Below are 20,806 nucleotides of genomic sequence, written 5' to 3' on the forward strand. Positions count from 1 at the left end.
TTGTCCATACAAACCATCGTTAATTCTAAAACGGTCTGGTCATTCTAATTTAAATTTCTCAAAATTATGTAAGATCTCATCGACCAATATATTTTCACATTTACTGTACCACTAATGATAAGATTAAAGTAGATACGATTTGTATGCATTGATATTAAGCTGAATGCATACTATTTATATTAATAAATGATTAAAACTTTATCATATTTAGACAATTCAGTGGCACAAGTACTTATGAATCTGATGCTTTCATTCGAATAATGTGATACATACTATTTACAATCATGTTATATCATTTTTATTTGTAATCCGTTGCACATAACAGGTTTTATTTACATTGAACTAATTGAGATGAAGCATTTTTCAAACTCAGTAATCCTAATGTAGTTTTGCTACTTAATTTTCGATACTTTTTCATTAAGTTATAAGGTTTGCCTTCTAATTAGTCTTATTCCACTTGAACTATCTCATCGTTTACATAACATGAAATGTACTTGAATTTAAATCATTTGTTCATAGTTTATCTCTCTGATAAGTGTTAGTTTCCTTCATCTGTATCACATCTTTATGATACTGGTTGTATTTGATTAAATAAGCTTATTCTATGAATCCAGAAAACATTTTAGTAGTCTCTTTCCTTACCTCGGTTGTCTAATTAATTAAAAACTTACGTTTTCTATTTTATTACTAAGTAACTATAATAATAATAAGCATGTTATTATTAGTAGTAACTAATGACAACTCGACTTGTAAGTATTAAAATGGTAGTAAACATTTCCGACTTTTGATTAATTCTTGACGAATATTTTGAAATAAAGATAAATAAACTTGAATCAAACTAGTTATGTATGAACGAATTACACTGAAATTTTATGTTTTATGCACAATTTATTACTGTAATAAATATAATTTGCTTAGAATAGACTGAGCTATAAGTTGATATACCTACAATTCATTAGTAAATTTACTGTTTGAAACATTAGTCTTATGATTAGGTGGTTAAAAATAAAAACTTATAAATCATTTTCATGAAGGTATAGAACCTACACAATTTTATATTTTGTTTATTCCAATATTAACTACATGATTTGTCCCTTTTCTTCAGTCTTTACTTCAAATGGATATGATCATACTTGAATTTTTTTGATTGAGATCATGAACCGACTGATGTTGGACCACCGTTGGAAACCTGGAAGCACTGGACGGCCGTTTCGTGTTACTGTGGGACTCCTCAGCAGTGAGCATCCACGATCTCGGGATTCAAACCCAGAGCCTTCAGTCTCGTGCGCGAACGATTAACCTACTGGACCACTGAGCCGGCATCCAATGGTGTTAGTGGATTCGAATCCCGCGAGCTGAATCGTAGATGTGCACTGCCGAGGAGTCGCGCAAAAGGACAAAACGGCCGTCCAGTGCTTCCAGGTTTCCAACGGTGGTCTAATATCAATTGGTCCATGATCTTAATCAAAAACTTAATAATCCCTACAACCCCTATACTCATATTTAAATTTATTTGGTAGCTTTATGTAAAGATATTGTGAGGTAATCGACACAACTGAATGGGTTACTTGTTTCTGATGTTTGGAAACACAAAAACAATTGTGTTGAGATTAATCACACAATCTAATATTGCATATTTAGTTACACTAACGAGTTTCCAATGAAAAATACTCACTATCCCAACAAATTTTGCTTTAATAATATTTTTCATCATTAGCTTTTGGTACATAAATTTCTCTAATATTCAAACTAAGAAGACTTTTTAGTTTTGTCGAATCTCGCCGTTTTTAGCCTAGGTATGGGTTTCACGCTTTTCTGTAGAAACCCTTGGGTAAATAGACAGTTAATTTATTAGAAGAAATGTGTAATAAGAGTATGTATTACAATTTATTGTAGATGGTTAGTGGACGACCTAGACGTTTTGTAGATCTACAACTACATCAGTTCCAAAAGTTCTCAGACATATATTGAAACGGGAATCATGATATATTAAAAAAAGATTTCATTTTTTAGTGAAATCAACATCAATTTCAAATAACGCCATAATGAACATTGATGCGGAATAATATGAATTCATTATGTTTTCGCGGTTTCTCATCAGCTCTCTACAACCAAATATGTATTAGAATTTTACACTGAGGTACAATATAGTGTGCAACAATTGATATAAGTGAATGTGAATAATTGGAATGACAAAGGTTATCAATAATAACAATACATAAGTGTGAGCAAGAACAGGTTAGAGGTTATTTGTTGTTAGAAACAAAAAATATTAGGGATTGGTGATGTAATCATTGAGTGAAATTCGGAGACAGATAAGATAAATTATATGATCACCTATGGAACTAAAAACAACATGTTCTCTTTTCTCAGTAGCTCCAACCGCATTTACCAAATTACATGTACGAGCCAAAGCACATACATTGGAAGGACTGAGAGAAAATTGCATGTTCACATTTCCGAGCTTGTTCCAAGGAAATCAAGACTACGAGGGACTAAGGTTCTTGACAGTGCAATAGTTAGGCATTTATTTGACACCAGGCACAACACTGACATTCCTCATGCTTTCAAAACTAGTAACAAAGAAATACTTTTTCTCACCGTTTCATTGAAGCGATCGTGATAAAAAAAAACTCAAACCTGATCTATGTATTCAAAATGAGACAGTAATAAACCTATTACTACCCTGATAATTCAATTTTTGGTCATTAGTTATATTTTGTTCATGTTTTGGTTTGTTAAATTTCTCTTCGATTATCAAATTCTTAAACCACCCCTCACTCATACATTTTCACTCACTCGATTCCTTTAAATTATGTAAGCATTTCAAATCCTATTCAATTATTACGTAAGCCATCTAATCAGTTTTTTTCAATTCCACGAATCTTATGTAAACCCTTCATTATATTTAAAATTATCACATAATTTATCTGTCTCCGAACTTCACCCAAGGAATACATCACCTATCCCTAATATTTTTTGTTTCTAACAACAAATAACCTCTAACCTGTTCTTGCTCACACTTATATATTGTTATTATTGATAACCTTTGTCATTCCAATTATTCACATTCACTTATATCAATTGTTGCACACTATATTGTACCTCAGTGTAAAATTCTAATACATATTTGGTTGTAGAGAGCTGATGAGAAACCGCGAAAACATAATGAATTCATATTATTCCGCATCAATATTCGTTCTGGCTTTATTTAAATTCATAAAGGGAACTAATTGCATGAAACACCAACTTCCTTGATTTCAAGTAACTTTTAACTGAATGTTATTTTGGGACAATAATTATTAAGCCAAAATACTGCTTATTATTAAAAATACCATTAAATTATTATCAAACAATCGTTTGATATACTCTTCGTAAGTCTACAAGATAATGAAATAAATAATGAATACTCATGTTTGATTGGTTTCTGAATGTCTAATCCTAATAGTTGTAATATGAAAAGAATGTGCATGTACGAGGAAAATACACAAACATTAAATAAACAATAAACAGTCATTTTTTGAACTAAACTACCATTTCTCTTTGGAACATTTTTATTGCAGATTGATTTTTATGGAGTTGAAAAACAGTGAGGTAAATGTCTGTTTATTATACATTTTGATTTGTATTATAAACATGATCTGAATACTTTTACTTAATACTCTATCCTGGTTTTGCGCTTATTGACGACGGTTACCCAACCATTATTTCTTAGTGGATTGTAAAGGTTAAAAATTACACATACGTAATTTTTAGTAATCATTCGTAAACAGTTACATACCAGCTGCTGAATTCTGATGTTTCTGCAGCTCAGCGGGGAGATAATCAGTCAGTATGATCCTATCTTTATTTACATATCACTTCGTTTTTCATTTTTTTTAGCTGATTGGTTCTCTTTTGATCAACCGTTAAATATGTCTAATTTGGTTATCTAATTCAGCCTTAGTGACTGAGTGAATATTATATTATTTTGAAACATTTACTGAGAACTATTAGGATTAATAACACGAACTATCGTAATAGAAATAATTTACGCTATCCCAAAAGTATATTTTGCAATTTCTATTTACAATGGATTCCAGGCAATTTTAGTTATTTCCTTATCTGTGTCCCTGACCATTTTAAAAAATACACTAATTTTTTTTCGGTTATCAGCTGTTAAAGATCCAGGAAACAGTCAAGATTCTGTCTAAAGCATTGTGTGATCGACTTCCATGATGTGTAAAAAATATTATGTAGCGTCACATCCATTTGACCCTCCTACTAAGCTTTTAAAATGACCTTCAGTATTTTGTCATCACCCATTTTTGCTTACGCCAAAACTCGGTACTTTTGTGGTTCAACTGCCTTATCAACTTAACATCTACATTATTCTTAACACTTCAGTAGCAAAAAAATGATTCCAGATACCTGTTTGCCAATAACTTCAAAGTTAGTTCTCACCACGAACTGAAATAGTTTGAAAAGTCATCAGTAACTAAAGACTACTGATTATTTGTTTCGTACTAGTTCCTAACTCTTTATCATTATGCACATAAAATGCCACATGGAATGAGCCAAAGAGCATGTCTCACGATGACCACAATTTCTTTGAATCAGTTATTTAAAATTTAGTGTTCTCCATTTGTCGAACTTGAGTGATGAAGGCTTAATTTTTTTGTTCCCTAGGGAGTTACGCGGTAAAGTAAATCAAAAATCCGTCATTTATACAAAATTACAATATGTATTTTTTTCACTTAAATGATGTTTTTTGAACATACTTAGCAACAAATTAATCTTAAACACAATCAGTTTTGTACAAATAATCGTTTCTTAAAATAGAATCTGATAAAAACAAATTATCATTTGGTTGAATATTCAATGATTCCATTTTCTCGTTATCTGCTTCAATTACATCTATGCTATTTTTACTAAACTGATAATCATTTAAATTTTGTTCATTTATTAGCTTATCCTGATTTGGTATAGTTAAACTACATTGACTATTGTTGTTATTATCATTATGAAGATTATACTGATGAATAACAGGTTCAGTAAACCGTAAATGAGTATTCTCGATCTTATTATGGTCAGTACTATAAAAGAGATCATAATCTTGAGAGTCAATTTGTTTAATTTCACTATGATTAATTGCATTATCATTACTCAGTACTTCAGGGTTTGGTATGTAGAATTTTTTGTCTTCACGTTTTAATGGACAAGAATCAAGTGTACACAAATAAGCTGACTGACATCTGAAATAAAGATGAAAAAAGATTTGTTAATTTCACTTATTCAATCAAAATAAAAACAGTATGCGCATAAATATCATTTACCTAGGCGACAAAGCATTCAAACCACTAAAAAGAAACTTTCGGTTTTCGCTTATGTCTTAAGTACTGAATACATGTAGCTTTTTTTTAAGTTTTGTTCTCTGAGCTGGATGGTTTGGTCGTGGAGCTTTCATCATTCTTCTGAACGACGTCATCAGCACAAACTTCAGATAGAAGTGATGTGTTTGGATTTCTCCATATGCGTTTCACAGTTTGTTCTGTACACCTCGACGTTGATTGGTTCTTATTGACCTTAGATTTGTCATTGTTTACTTCTTTGTTTTGGTTGTGTCTCCCATTGGTTTGATTTTTGTTCCTATATTTGTGCATAATCATTAGTCTAAGATCACTTGATAAACAGTTAGAATGGAGGACGAACAGGTAGATTTTTTCCCTCGTTTATAATTATGACAAACTCTTCATCATTGGGTTTTATTAGATGTTCTCAACTCAATATAATCTATTAAACCAAAAGTTCTTACAGCTAAAATATTTGAATTCAATTTAAAAGGCTATTATTTACTTAATAAAATTTAAAACAAAAAGAAAGTTAAAGATTTGAACGTAGAAAGTTTGTTGGTGTATCTTAGGGAAATTAGAAAGTGTATAATGAAGCTCATATTCTATTATTCCGAGTCAATTGTTAATAAATGCTGTAATTTAAAGTAAATCATCTAAGTTTATTGTGGACAATTGTTTTTAATATTTTTTAAAATTTATTTATCCAATAAGCAGAATACACTTCAAGAAACAACAGACTGTTGACTTGAAATATGGCGCCATTCATTTCAAAATGCCATTAAATCATTTTTTTTTTAGAAAAAAAAAGATACATTTCTGTCTCATAAACAGTATGTGCCTAACTCCTTACAGCTTTATGTATATTCGTTTTCTCGTGTGCAATCTCTACTTCTTTTTTCTCCAAAGATCATATAGTTTTAAAATATGAAAGAGAATAATACAGTTAAACGGTTCAATAACTTTTAGACATAATAAGTCACGAGTTTAATTGTTCAGTATGTGATTCTTTTTTTTTCTATATAAAGAATACCAAATGATAATAAACAATGTTAATGAGTGATTATTTTTTTTTTTTTAAAAAGTAGGATTTCAAGAGCTCTTTAGTATGTTCTGTTGTAAGAGGAAGTGAAATATGGTATAAAATAAGTTTTCTTTTTTCAAAATAGCAGTAAGCGTTCTTTGAATAGACTTGTTAATTTCTTAATTATCATAAGACAAATGAAGTGCCATTAAAATTATTTTAATAATATCTCAATTAGCTTACTCACATATTTCAATGGTCAATAAGTTCCATAGAATGGATTGTTTGACTTTATTTCACCGTTGTTCCATGATTGTGAAATTATCAAGTGGCTATATAGATTGCGAAACTAATATCTGTTGTATAATATCCCATTCCAGATTGTTTTGAAAAATGTTTGAATAACCTTACGTTAAGCTTATTCGTATGACCATATGCGGTGAACTTGATCTTTTAGAACTCTACTATTTCATGTTGCCTGATAGTTGTACATAAATATTTTCTTCGAAAATGCTGTAGTGTAACTGACCAAAATGTGTAGAAACTTACCTTTATATCAATCACTTAAATAAGCTTACGCATGAGTTTGATGCTTACACAGTGCTTCTAATGACAAAATGGACATAAAAATTTTAATTAATGAAACAATGACCGACTGAAATTTACTAGTTCCTTGTCATCGTATTACTGGATTCTTTTCTAATTACATTTATGAACCATTCATATTTTTACTTTAAAGTGAGATGAATTCTGCTTTAGGGATGGGAGGTAAAGTCAAACTCGCACGCCTACGTCTTGTCTTCTGGACGATTGCACTCAGTCCCATAAACTGACAGAAGTGGCGAAGCTTGTGGTAGAGATTGGGCTAATCACCCACCGAACAGAAATTCCCAAACGATTAGGACGTATATAAAGAAACACAGAATAACTATAACGGGTGGTGCTGGTTATTGGACTAGAGAACAGAGGAAGTCGCCCTGTGTCTACAAAAAGACAAAAAAGAGCACGGAACTAAAAGGGCAAAACGTGGTCTATGGAATGTTCGGGGATGTGCACAAGAAGGTAAATTCCATCAGATATTTAGTCAGCTAAGTGAACATCGCTATCACATAACGTTACTGACAGAAACTAGATTACCATCTAAAATAATAAACTTAGACAGAAGAAACACCTGCTAAAATAGAAATCTAAACGTAAACAACTATCTTAATACTGGTTTAGACTTCTTCATCAACAACCGAAAAGAACTGACAGAGACCAACTATGCAGAAAAAGATGTGCAAATAGCGACCATCCGCATGTACAATAAAACAACCAGGCAAACCTTTAGCCTAACTGAATGCTATTTCCCTACTGGAGCATCAACTGGTGACATTAAAAAAGAACTATTCTAATTTGAACTACGACAAACAGTACAACACCTTCATAAGCTAAGATACCCAAAAATTATCTTAGGAAATATCAACTTTTGCCTAGGTCCTGAACTCAGTAATAGTCATTCGAACTGTATAGGAATTTATACTGACATTGAAATCGAATCATCTCCAAATGTCACACGTTTAATAAACCTCTGTGATAAGATGAACATAAGAATAATTTACTTCTTTAACAAACTTAAGGCAAAAATACATACCCCGGTCCACCCGGTTACAAATACCGGTCACATTATGAACTTTAGACTAACTTAACGCAAGTCAAACCTTCTAGTATTTGAGATTTATCTTAGCCGATCCTTCGAAGCTAATGCAGATTATCATATAGTGACAAAAACAGTTAAATTAAATAGATCCTGAAACTCAAGAGATCTTAAGCGAAGTGGATGAACTGAATGCTGTCTTTTAGGAATACAAACAACATCACGCATAGGAACTTCGTGAAGAAATGTTGGCCACCATCCGAAACCAATCATACAATCATCGCAAAATAAAAATAACAGGCGATACTGTGGTTCTACTACTACAGTATATGCTAAAATGATATACAAGAGACTAAAACAGTTGACTGAACAAAACCTCCCTCCAACTCAATTCGGATTTTGCAAACATCTTTCAGTTACATATGCAATTGCGATGATAAGGCACACAATACAATGTGCTCCAAACTTCAACTAAGAACTAATACGAACCTTCATTCTCCTCACAAAAACGTTTGACTCATTACCAATAAAGCTGCCTTTAGGTACACCTTATAAAGAATTCTCGCCAAGCAATATCAACCGAAATATGACAAAGCCAGTAGACGGCCCAAAAGGCTACATAAAAGGCACAAACCAACACTTCACAAAGGATGCAAGCGTACGATAAGGCAGTAAAGAAGGCCCACCTCTCTTCATCCTCATACTCCAAAAAATCCTTAGTTCAACAATAGATCATATGACAATCGGACTAGAACTGACTGATTACAACAATGTAACCTGGACATTATCTCATATAGAATATGCTGATAATCAATGTCTAATCACTGCAACAGTTGGAGAAACCACCAAAGCCTTCGCTTCCTTCCGAAACCGCTTTACCAAACTAGGAATGCAAATGTCCCGTAACAAAACCAAAGCCATGGTAATAAATAAACAAAGTAGCGATCACGAACATCTACAAACTTGAAGAAAAAACTACACTCAACAATCTAGGATCAATGCTAAGAAATGATAGGACACCCGATAACGCAATCACAATAAACATCGATAGAGCTAAAACAACATTAATCAAAATCAGATCAACAATACACTCAGTAAATATTAATATACAAACAAAAATCAAGGTGGTGGGTTTTTCAACCATCTTGTAGATAGAATATGGATTTATTTACTACACACTTTGTATGGTTTAAGATGAAAAATGGTTTGATTATAAACTGCCATTTCAGACTACCAGTCATACTGTTGACAGATAAAAGTATTATGCGGCACCAATTGGAAGTAGAAGGCATAACTGTAGAAGATTGGGAAGATTCAATTAAAGAAAACAGAAAGTAATTGTAATAAAAACGGAAATGAAAGAATCGTGAAGCGTGTAAAAGACAGTTGATGGAAGATGTGTAAATTATGTATTTAATGTATGTTTTTTCATATTTTATGAATGTGCTCTGTAATTATATATTAAACAATAAATTAGTCTTCTCCACCTGAGTGTTCGTTCACTACTATATAGTTCTATAGTTTGTTAGTTTTGTAGATGGTTAAAACATACACACAGCTACCTTAGGATCAAAATGCACTAAATAATAAATTTCATTCGTTGATTAAGTTCTTACTTACAGTTTTACTCTAAGCTTTTTTAGATACTAAAGATTAATAAATTTGAATTAAGAGTAAAAATTAACATTACAAGTTATATAATTCTTGAGTGAAATGTTTTCACTCTTGTAATTCGATTCATTCTCTTAAGTGATTTGAATTAATTCAATGACATTTATTTATTAAATTGACTTTAAGAGAACTAATCAATTAACTTTTTACTGTGATATTGTTGTATTTGAGGTCAGAGATTATAATGTTATCTATATATATAAAAAATATCCATGCAACTAAGTTTCCTACAGAGTACAAATCATCAGTTAGACGTCTTTACAACATTGAATGAAAAAAATAATGATCGTTTGTACTCATAATGTTTATCTTATTCCTTTTTGTGGATTGCTTTCTAGAAAAGTAACTATTTTATATTCAAAAACGTGTTAACTTACGTATTTATAGGTATAGTTGTATTGCTCTTCTCATGTTTAGTAAAGAGGAAGAGGGGGTTTAAAACTTTTTCTTGACCACAGTGTGATTCCTGTTCATTACTGATAAAACTAGTTGTTGTCACTGAAGAAGAATCCAAAAAGTTTCCATATGGGACATTTAAAATTAAACTTTTTTCATTAAACTGTGTTACTGCTGTTTGTTTAGGCTTTAAAGGTAAATTAATGGAAGCGAAATCGTCGAACGTTTTATCATTTGCACCATTTTGATAGTTTTCACGAATACTATCTTTTTTAATTGAAAAATCACATACTGGTGCTATTCTTGATTTAATTGTATTTTCTGCTTTATCCAACTCATCTAAAACTGTTATGGTTAAATCTACACCATCAGGATAATGCCTAAACCAATGCATCGCTGTTAGTTGATCCCAGCCATGTACGCACTGACCATTTAGTGATACAACTTGCTGACCAGATCGTAGACCAACACGTGATGCTGGTGAATTAGGCAGGACAACATCTATTCGAAGTTCCTGTTGGGTAAGAAAGAAAATGATATTTTACAATATTATATGTATCTAACACTAAATGATTGTGCGTGTGTACACAAAATCCTTGTAAAATTAATAAGTTAGCAAGGAATTATAATGTGAAAGAAGTAAGATGATCAGAGCGTTCTTGTAATAGAGGGGTTAAATGAAATGAAGAGACATCAGAAACAATTATGGGTAAAATCATGAGGATATGAGAACCATTTAAAGACATGGAGATATTTTCAAATACGAAATATAATAATAATAGTATTAGTTTGAGGCTATGTTAGCGATAAGGATGAGGCGTGCTTTTTTTATATGCGCAGTTCTGGCTTCAGCCCATGGATAGCATGAGCTTCTGCCATTTTGAGGATTTGCGTACGAAGAAATCGATGTAGATTTGGATGAATTGAATAAACAACCGTAAAATAAACTTGTGAATCAGCGGAGTGATTGGAGTCGATTAGATGCTCAACAATAGAGTTTCTCACTGCCTTCCTCTCACCTTTGTAGAACCATACCGGGAAATATTCTCGAATCCGAGTTAGAAGCGTTGGCCATGGCCTATGTACTTTGCTTCACAAGAGCAGGTGAACTGATAGATGAGCATACAGGTTACAAGGTGAGGAAGCTTATCCTTTACAGATATAGAAAACAGGTTTCTACTTGTAAATATTGGTTGCAGTCTTGCTGCATAGGACGTTCTTTTCATCGCTGCCGTTGGCCGAATCCTAATTGCGGCAGGAATTTTGTCACCTTTAAGTTTCGGATTCATGAAAAGATATTTTTCTTAAAATGGATTGCCGGACTCCCTGTTTCGACTTCTTTTCATGTTCTTCTTTATGAAGCGGTTTGGATAGCCGTTTTCAGCCAAAGCTTTTCTGAAAAGTGAAGGTTCTTCATCGATGCGTTCAGTAATACATATCTGATGTATTCGGTAACACAAATAGCGGATAAGATTCCTCTTTCCGCTTAGTGGAGCTCAGCTAAAGAATTTGGTCCGGTAGGAGTTCCAGGTTTATTTTCTGTAAATGAACCTTTTTAAGGATCCATCACACCTCCTTGTCAGATGCACATCGCGAAACGATACTGAATGACCTACCTCATTTCATAACATGAAGTCTAAGGAAGAATGGCATGTGCTGAACAATGTGAAGTATGTACCAGTTCCACAATCTCGTCACAAATAACGGACGTATCGTCCATATGTCTTTCGTAAAGATTAAATCGATCGGTTATCGAACTAAGCTGATCGTTTTCCAATTAAGATGTGAAACAGTCTGCTAAGATTGGGCTCAACGGAGACCTCATTTCAATCTCACCGTTGGATGCCAGCTCAGTGGTTCAGCGGTTGAACGTTCGCGCGCGAGACCAACGATCCTGGGTTCGATTCCCGCGAGCTAGATCGTGGATGCGCACTACTGAGGAGTCCAATACTAGGATGAAACGGCCGGTCAGTGCTTCCAGGTTTTCAGTTGTGGTCTAACATCAATCGATTGATGAACTAAATTAAAAACCGAACAATCTACACAACCTCATACTCACCATGAATACTTGAAACAAATTATAAATTGAATACGTCTGTGGTATTAATAACTGAATGAGACAGAGATACTATTGAGGTCAAAGAACATGAGTACATCTAATATTACTGTTTAATATTCGTACGGTAACTAAACAATACATGAAACAAATATGTGTCAATCAAGAAATAACAGAAAGGTTGTTATGTATGCTAGCAAAAAGTAATTTAACGAAATAAAGGTGATAACATTTATTTGTGAGATTAGTATTCCGTATAAATACAAGTAATGCATGTTCAGTAGTATAATAACATAGATTCATAATCATAATACAACTCTGTGCTTAACAACTGATTGTTGCAATATGAATTTCTAATGTTAGAATTTGTATTTGACGATAGTCAAATAACAACCTATTAGTATAAGGATAAAGAGCTTGTTCGTAGATTTAAAAGTCCTTGGTTCAACTGCTGAACTTGCGAAAAAATATTTTGAAGAAAAGTGTATACCATATAGAAGCCCAATAGAATAGTTTGAGTTCATCTAGCAAATGAACTGTCCATGAATATGTCATACTTTGTGAAACTTTTCTGTCACATTTATTAGTAAAATCAAATTTTAAATATTTCGTGGTCACTTTCTTCAACTATTTGACTACGTTAAGGCATTCGAAAATTATTTAACCTACTTAAAAGTGACCTCAAATGCTGAAAAAAATTATCTAGATGATAAAGTAAATGTTTCATTTGAACAAGCTATTTATTTAAAAAAAAACTCATGAATAGTAACCCACTGACAAATGAGTGTGAACTATGAGGCATCAATGAAATTCACTTGATAGTTCCTGAATGAAATTGGTATTTTTCACTAACCATTTTGAGTGGATGTTTCATTTCTTTTGACAAATGAAATGTGCTTATTTTCTTCAAAATATTTCTTCTTCTTATTTATTTAGCATATTGGTAGAAAGGCTTTTAAATAAGTTGTTTCAGTGACAAATAAAACTTAAAAAACTGTTATTTGCGAAAATAACATATATATATTGTTTGAAAGTTGGGTGAAGAATGAAGATTGATTCAGCTGCAGTGGTTTCTATGTGTCTAACAATTATTCAAGACATGAGGAAATGATGTAATAATACCTACTTATTTGAACTTTCATTTAATAATATCAATTTCTACAGATAACTTTCTGTAGCATTTAATACATTAGTTGCCCAAGATTAAAGATATAAACCTCAAAGAAGTAGTTCAGTAGCCCATAGATGATTTTAACCATTAAGTTCAATCTTAAAGTCATACCATTTAAATTCCAATAGATATTTAACTGATATTACTGCTGAAGGAAAAATGAACTTCAATAGTTTATTTACTCGAATATAATCTGTCTTCTTCAAACCTTACCAAATTTCAAAATTAATGACCGAATTTATTACTTTCCCTATAATATTACATATAAATCTTCTGTAGTTTGTAATATTAGTTGTAAATGAAAATTCACTGAAACTTTAACAGAACGTCATATGACTTTAGACTGTGAAAGGAAGAGAAAAAATACTAGAAAAAAGAACACTTTTTATAAATATCTTTGAATCTGTTAAAAGCATTTTGTTAATGTAGGGTATTATCAACTAAAAACAGACATTCATTTTCTATTTAATGCCACTATTTTTTTTATGAACAACACAATGGGTAATCTAAAAATCGGATAAGTTTAGTTTACTCAAAGCGCTTATGTATATCTATGCTTTTTATCTAAACATCTTATTGAATATAAACAGTGCACAATGTAGTGATTTTTTTCGCCATTCCAGACCAAAAAGTGAAGCTACAACGAATGTTTAAGACAAATGACAGTATTTATCATTTCCCTATCACATTTAAAATTTCAAAATATCCGCATGAAGAATTTATGAAAATTTAAAACAAATAATGAATAACGTTTAGATTAAATTTATGACGGGAGATAGGGTGATTGAGGTGACTTTTTCCGAAATCAATTTTTTTGTTTATTTCTTTCCTATCTTTTCGTTAGAAATTCAAACCCAAATTTCGTATTGATAATGGTTGATGAGTGCCTTGTTCTGGACGAAGCAACGGTATGGATAATATGCTAGATGAAATTCAGAAGTTATGAATCCATGAACTATGTTTCTTCGTATTTTGCAGAAGCTAACTAATAACAGCTTAGGTCCCTTTATAACTGCAAATATCATTATTCTCGTTTGCTCATATTATACCTAACTGACAAAATACTCCGTAAACTAATCGATTCCATTTGGTGGAACAGTTATTGGCCAAGCCTACGTAATCCGTATGACAAACACTTAAGTTTTTGTAATTTTATAAATTAACTTATTCTCTGTCGAGTAAACAAAATTTCTAACATCGATAGGTCTGGCGTTTTGGTTTTCTGAGAAGAATGAAAATACCACGCAGCTAATGATAAACCACTAACATGAAATATTAAACCATTTACTACGCTATTACCAGACACAGGCCTTTCGAAGCCAGTCACATAGAAGAAAGTTCGAACACTTGACTCAATTATTCATCGTATAGGGCTTAAACTGGTAATTAAACTTTTAAAATCGTTTCCTTATGATTCGCCTCGTTGGAATGACCTTTACACAGATCGAAATCCTTTTTGTTTAGAAAAATAATCAATCATCATGTAAAGACGTGTATTTTAAAACAGTCTGTTTATCGGACTTAACCTCAATTTAGAAGTTTTCCCAATAGATGAGTTTGCTTAATGATTTCAGTACATACCAGTGAGCCTTTACTATTCAGCATAAACTGTATAATTTGCAAGTTGTTTATTCGCTTTATTCAAATTTGTTAGTGCTGAGGAGTAGTCTAAATATCTTTGTTAAAGAGTTTATTCACTTCATTATTTCAGTTAAGAACTGGATGAATGATACTAGAAAATTTCAGGCTGTCGTGTGTTTTCAAATGAATTTTTGGAAGTTTTCTAAATACATATTTGGATCTTTTTTGACGTAGTTACATAAGTCCAACTTATTTATATTGAGGTATTTTTCAAACTGACTTTATCATAAATACTTCAACTAGCATAAAATGGTCAGTAACAGAAATTTCTCAAGACCGTATGCTTTAAGGTATATGATACCTAGATCTTTTACTTTGATGATGAAATGTTATCTATAATAAGTTCATGACAGACAAACAGAAAAAAACAGTTGTTACCTTTATTCCTAACTAAAAACCCTTGTTTTATTTTTAGAAAACAAACAGTAGGGTGCTATTGCAATAAAACTAAACATAATCTAAGAACTAATACATACTTTTTATTTGAATTTACGATACGGTTAATTAGAAATGATTATAGTTACTAACAGACTTACATGTTTAAAACTTTTCAATTTTATCCCAATCTTCCCATTCTGTTTACGAATAACAGTCGTAAGAAGATAAGATGTAAACGGCCTGAGATAATTACAAAATGCATATGTAAAAGAATAAAGATTAATTCAAAATATAGGAGAATATAAAATGGTGATTGCATGCGAATTCCTTACTCATTACAAAAAAGTAACTTAATCTATACAATTTCATTTTATTCGCCTTTAAATACAAATAATAACTATAAATATACGCAAATTCGAAAGAATATCCTTTTTAACAGGGTGCATAGATTAATTTCAAAAGCTAATGCACTGAATAATTCTGTGATTTGAATTTCAAAACTTGTTACAGAATTCATATTAAATCATAAAAAGGAATAGAACTTTAGAACTTTCGGTATTTCTGCTTTCACGTAACGATTAAGACACTATGGAAAAGCCGAAATATATGCAGTTAGTGTACATCTCTTGTCAGGTTCAGATCTTACGTATTACACTTTATCTTCTGATATGGTACTAATGATTTTGAACTCACGTAAAGTCAACGGAGTCCACTTATTAGATGTATGGAATTATAATTATACAACATATTGAAGTTCATCAGTTTTTAGTAGTTTTTTAACTATTATATTCAAACAGCCAACTGGATAGCCTAGATAATCTACTTGCGTCCTAGGTTCACAATGCATTTCACAGTCTCCCTGAGATGTTGACGTCTTCATAATCCAGTCTGCCACTAGTTAGAGCAAAATAGATGAGTGGAGGCAACATTGTCTGTCACCAGTTTCACCTAGATACACTTGTGAACAACGCACCACGGATGAGGTTGCGATTCCATCCATTATAGAAGTTCCATGTAATGTTGATAATCGTTTCAGGTACTTCACAGGTTGTCCTATTCACTCTGTCCATCGTTTTCTCATAATCAAAGACATTGATATTTAGTGATCAGTTCCATTCACTTGGTTGTTCAACATTGATTATCAATGTGACATCGATCCTTACGGAATCTGAATTGTTGATTTTCATGTTGAGCGCCTACTGAATCTTCCATTTGGTTTAACATCATTCTGTTGAAAACTTTGCCAGATGCCAACAGTAGTGTGTTGCCCCTGTAGTTCTCACATTTACTAATATCTCGTTGCTTTTGTATTTGTATGAGGTATCCGTGTTACTAGTCTCCTGATACTTGTTCTTCATCCCATATGTTCCTGAGGAGAGCATGAAACGTCCTTTCTGTTACCTCTATATTTGACGTCAATGATTCAGCTGGCATCCTGTCTGCTCCTTCTGCTTCCTTAAGGAGGAGTGTATTAGGCTTTGTAACTGTGTTTGTTCAAATGTAGCTCCTAACTGAGTTATAACTTCGTATCAGTGATGTCATATACCGAACGTTCTCCTAAATCTCAGTCATTGGCTTAACAAATACTTCTTCTGTCTTTAATCGTTTTAAATTTTCTAAAACTAGTAAAACTGAAAAGAACCTATTAAGTTAACTGATTAAAAACATAATTAACAAGATCATTTACACTGGAATATCTACGATGATGTTTCAGAATAGTATTTTTCATATGAAAAAAGTAATATATAAATGATATAAAATTCAACTTGAATACGGTTGATATTTAGAAAATCTCTTTTTGAAATGTAAATAAATATATTTGGAAAAAGGTTTAAAGAAAAGAATCAACTGGGAGATGTGAGACAAAGTGCTTGTTCAACAGGCGATCAGAACAGTCGATAAAAGGAATGTAATTATAACAGAAATTGAATCAATCAAGCTGATGCTTCAAATATCATCGTAGACCTGACAAATAACGGGAATTGATTTTCTTTATAGGTAATGAAACTAGCAATGTTTCTACTCACAATTAAATAAATCAAAAATGGTCTTCCTCAATTAATGTTCGAATAGTGGCCGGTAGTAGAGTCTTGAAAGCACTCTTCTTCCTGTTTTGGACATGTCTTTTGGATACACCTCCATTGTAGTGATGGTATTCACATTAAAGTTTGAACCCATTACTTTATGCTTCGAATGTCAATGCGTTATCCATTGAGCTACAGATTCTGAATAGCTACTTGTTTATCTAACAGGTATGAAGTTGATTTGTGAGAGTTTTCATTTTCTGCTTGTTAATGTCAAAGATTACAACTGACCAGTCTCTACTGACTTATGGAGTTGTTAGTGATAGATGTTTGAGTCTGGATTACTCAAACATTTCCTTACAAAGTTTAAACTAATGGAATTAAGAATAAAATACCCCACCATCCACATTTTATTACTTAATTTTACTTTTCCACTAGGTATCCAGAATTACTCACTCTTCATGGGTGGTTGAAAACTTAATCTCTAGTTGTGACAATTATTTTGATAGGACGCATTTATTAAGCTTAGACATAAAAATTATTATTTCTTCTGCTCTAAGTGACTGTAAATTACTCTATACTTGCCAAGCGTGAAAACATTATACAAAATGATCGAAAATAGATGTTATCAGGATAAGTGAAAATCGTCTTATAGTTCGAAAGGATAACTAATGTCAGTATAAAAAGTAAACATTCATGATTTTATTTTACCGAAATTTCCATGATTCATCTAATTATACTGAATACCTAGTAAGAGCGGTGATATGACGTAAGTACCACAAGGAGAATATCAAAACACTCATTGTAAACGAATCACACCTGGAAATAACAGTTCATCACACTGAACTAATTTATCAATAAAAGCCAAGAACTGTTATGTTCACTTGATGCTGAATATTCATTCTTCATGATGCATAATATTTGGTAGGTAAGCGCCGATAACATTTTTTGTTTAAATGTTAAGAGGGTTTAATCGAGCAAAGAACTAACTGACAAGATCATGAAAGTGAATATTATGATTAGATAACAGAATAATAATAGTGATTGCAATTGTTCAATGCTTCCAGGTTTTCAATAGTAGTCTAAATGAAATCAGTTAGTAATTTGAAACAGTTCACTACTTCTTGTAAAGTATGGTCGATAGACGGACCTATCAATGACAACATCAAACACCCACCACCACATTTGCTCTCTTTGACCTTGTATGACTATGCCTTGTTTATTCACCATAATTTTTATATTTATCATCAACGATATTAGGTTTGTTGACTCATCTCTCTTGTACACTAGTTACTGTTCAGTATGTAACTCATGTCTCTCTTTTTCCCTGTTTAATAGACTGTATTAACTTTCTACTTTGTATACTCAGTGTTAATTTACGTTTTAGAAACAGATAAAATTAATCAAGCTAAAGAGTATACATTTTCTGACTTTGGCTAAGCTAAGACTCCGTACTAAACAGTCTGGGAAATAGCTTAGAATTGTATCTGTAGGAAATTGCTTCTGCCACTTCTCTCAATTTGTACACGACCAAAACACGTTATTACCATATAACATCAAAGGAGAAAGTTAATTGTCAAAGGTAATTTTGCTTTATAATTCAATTCTACTATAAAATTTCCGTCATATTCGCTAGTGTATTCGGTTAAATGTATCAAAATACCATATGCATTTACTTATTGCTCTGTCTACTATTCTCAACTTTAATCAATAGTTAAAGAGATCAGACATGTTTACTATTGCTTTGCAAGTCAACAGTAAAAGCGTATAATCATACTACTACTAAGTTCTAAAACACGCCACTTCGTTAGTAACAGAACATCACATACAACTGATTATACACCTGATTGTTTTATTTAAGACAGATTTATCTATATTCATTTCAATTTTCAAAGATCCACATGACTTAGATTTGAAAGCTTTGGAAATAGTTTTAGTGAATTTAAAAAAAAATCTTTTTAATCAGTTCAATCAGTTAGGATTCGACGACAAACTTGTAAATAATTATGACAGTCTATAGATTAGAGTGAAACATCATTCGAGTATATATTGACTCAGAAACATCAAACCCATGATATACAGTTATGTTCTAATTACAATTATTTTATTTTTCAAATTCTATAAAACATTTTAACTAGTCAAATGGTACTAATCAAAAATAAAATATCTGTCTCCAATATAAATTAAATTTACATATAATGTATTTTCTGACAACCGACATTCTCCTATATTTCACGTATAATTTGAAACAAAATAAGGAAAAAAAGAAAGGCATATGCTGTATGTTCTCTCAAAATCTTAAAAAGGTTTTCTTTCTTTTCTAATAAGGGAATAATACAAATATTTTTAGTAGTAAAATCAGTTGTTTCTCCTTAGTTCGCTTCTTTATTATTATTAGATGGGTTTTGTGAATATTATAATAATTTCAATGGTCAAGATCATGATTCAGTTGAAGCTAGGCCACCATAGAAAACCTGGAAGCACTGGATGGCCGTTTCGTCCTATTGTGGCACTCCTGAGCAGTGCGCATCCACGACCTCGCCCCCTGCGAGATTCGAACCCAGGACCTACTGTTTCCGCGCGCGAACACTTAACCACTAGACCACTGAGCCGGCATCCAACGGTGTTAATTTCTAACTTCAACTAATCCATGAAATTGAACGACACATCCACCATTGTCTTCAATGTGTTACTATCTCACAACAGGCCTGGTTGAACTCCTTTGGTCGCTACTTCTCACTAGAACTCTAGGATATGCCCCGTGAAGCCAGTCACTAGTGAGCATATGTTGATTAATATCAGATGGGTTTTTTGGAAATTATAGTAATTTCAATGGTTAAGATCATGAGTCAGTTATTATTTTTTTCTACAATAAAATGAAAATCGGAGAGAAAAAACACAGGACTTTCCTTTAAATATCATGAAACGAATATCGATTAGGAAAAATTTTGAAAAATCCTTTTTTTTAAAAAAAAATTATTTTATTCATCTAACATGCATTAGAGAATTAAACTATAAAATAGGAAGCATTTGACTTTACTTATCATTTTTTTAGTCATTAAAAATGCATTAGTTATCGAGTAAAGAAGATAGAATAATAAATAAATGCCGTGGATTGGTCGAAGTTAAACATAAACATCGTTGAATCCCCCGATTCAGTGGTTTAGAGGTTAAGCGTTTGTGTGAGACCAAAAGTCCCGGGTTCAAATCCCAAGTGTGAGATCGTGAATGCTCACTTCTGAGGACTGCCGTCCTTGGACAACACGGCTGTCCAGTGATTCCAGGTTTCTAATGATGGTCTAGCATTGATCAGCTCATAGTCTCATTTAAAATAAATAAATGTCCTTATTTATGTTTCGAAATTTCCAAAAGTAATTTCAACTATTGGTTTTTGAAGGTTCTGTAGGCTAGTTTTTTAATAACACTGAATAATAACTGATCAAAGTTATGTTTTCTATGTTCATCATACTGCTCAAATT

General features: G+C 32.0%; 1 protein-coding gene across 1 annotated transcript in view; it reads right to left on the reverse strand.

Moving 5' to 3' along the window:
* Window positions 1-4,725: 4,725 nt before the first annotated feature.
* Window positions 4,726-20,806, reverse strand: part of MS3_00003608 (uncharacterized protein) — a 48,837-nt gene continuing 32,756 nt past the window's right edge. The window contains exons 5-7 of the mRNA XM_051211442.1: window positions 15,462-15,543; window positions 10,039-10,571; window positions 4,726-5,234 (exon numbers count right to left, since the gene is read on the reverse strand). Coding sequence (XP_051071505.1) covers window positions 4,778-5,234; window positions 10,039-10,571; window positions 15,462-15,543 — 1,072 coding nt within the window. The 3' untranslated portion in view covers window positions 4,726-4,777. The remainder of the gene's footprint in view (window positions 5,235-10,038; window positions 10,572-15,461; window positions 15,544-20,806) is intronic.

The sequence above is a fragment of the Schistosoma haematobium genome, chromosome ZW, assembly GCF_000699445.3.
Source record: "Schistosoma haematobium chromosome ZW, whole genome shotgun sequence".
Lineage (NCBI taxonomy): Eukaryota > Metazoa > Platyhelminthes > Trematoda > Strigeidida > Schistosomatidae > Schistosoma > Schistosoma haematobium.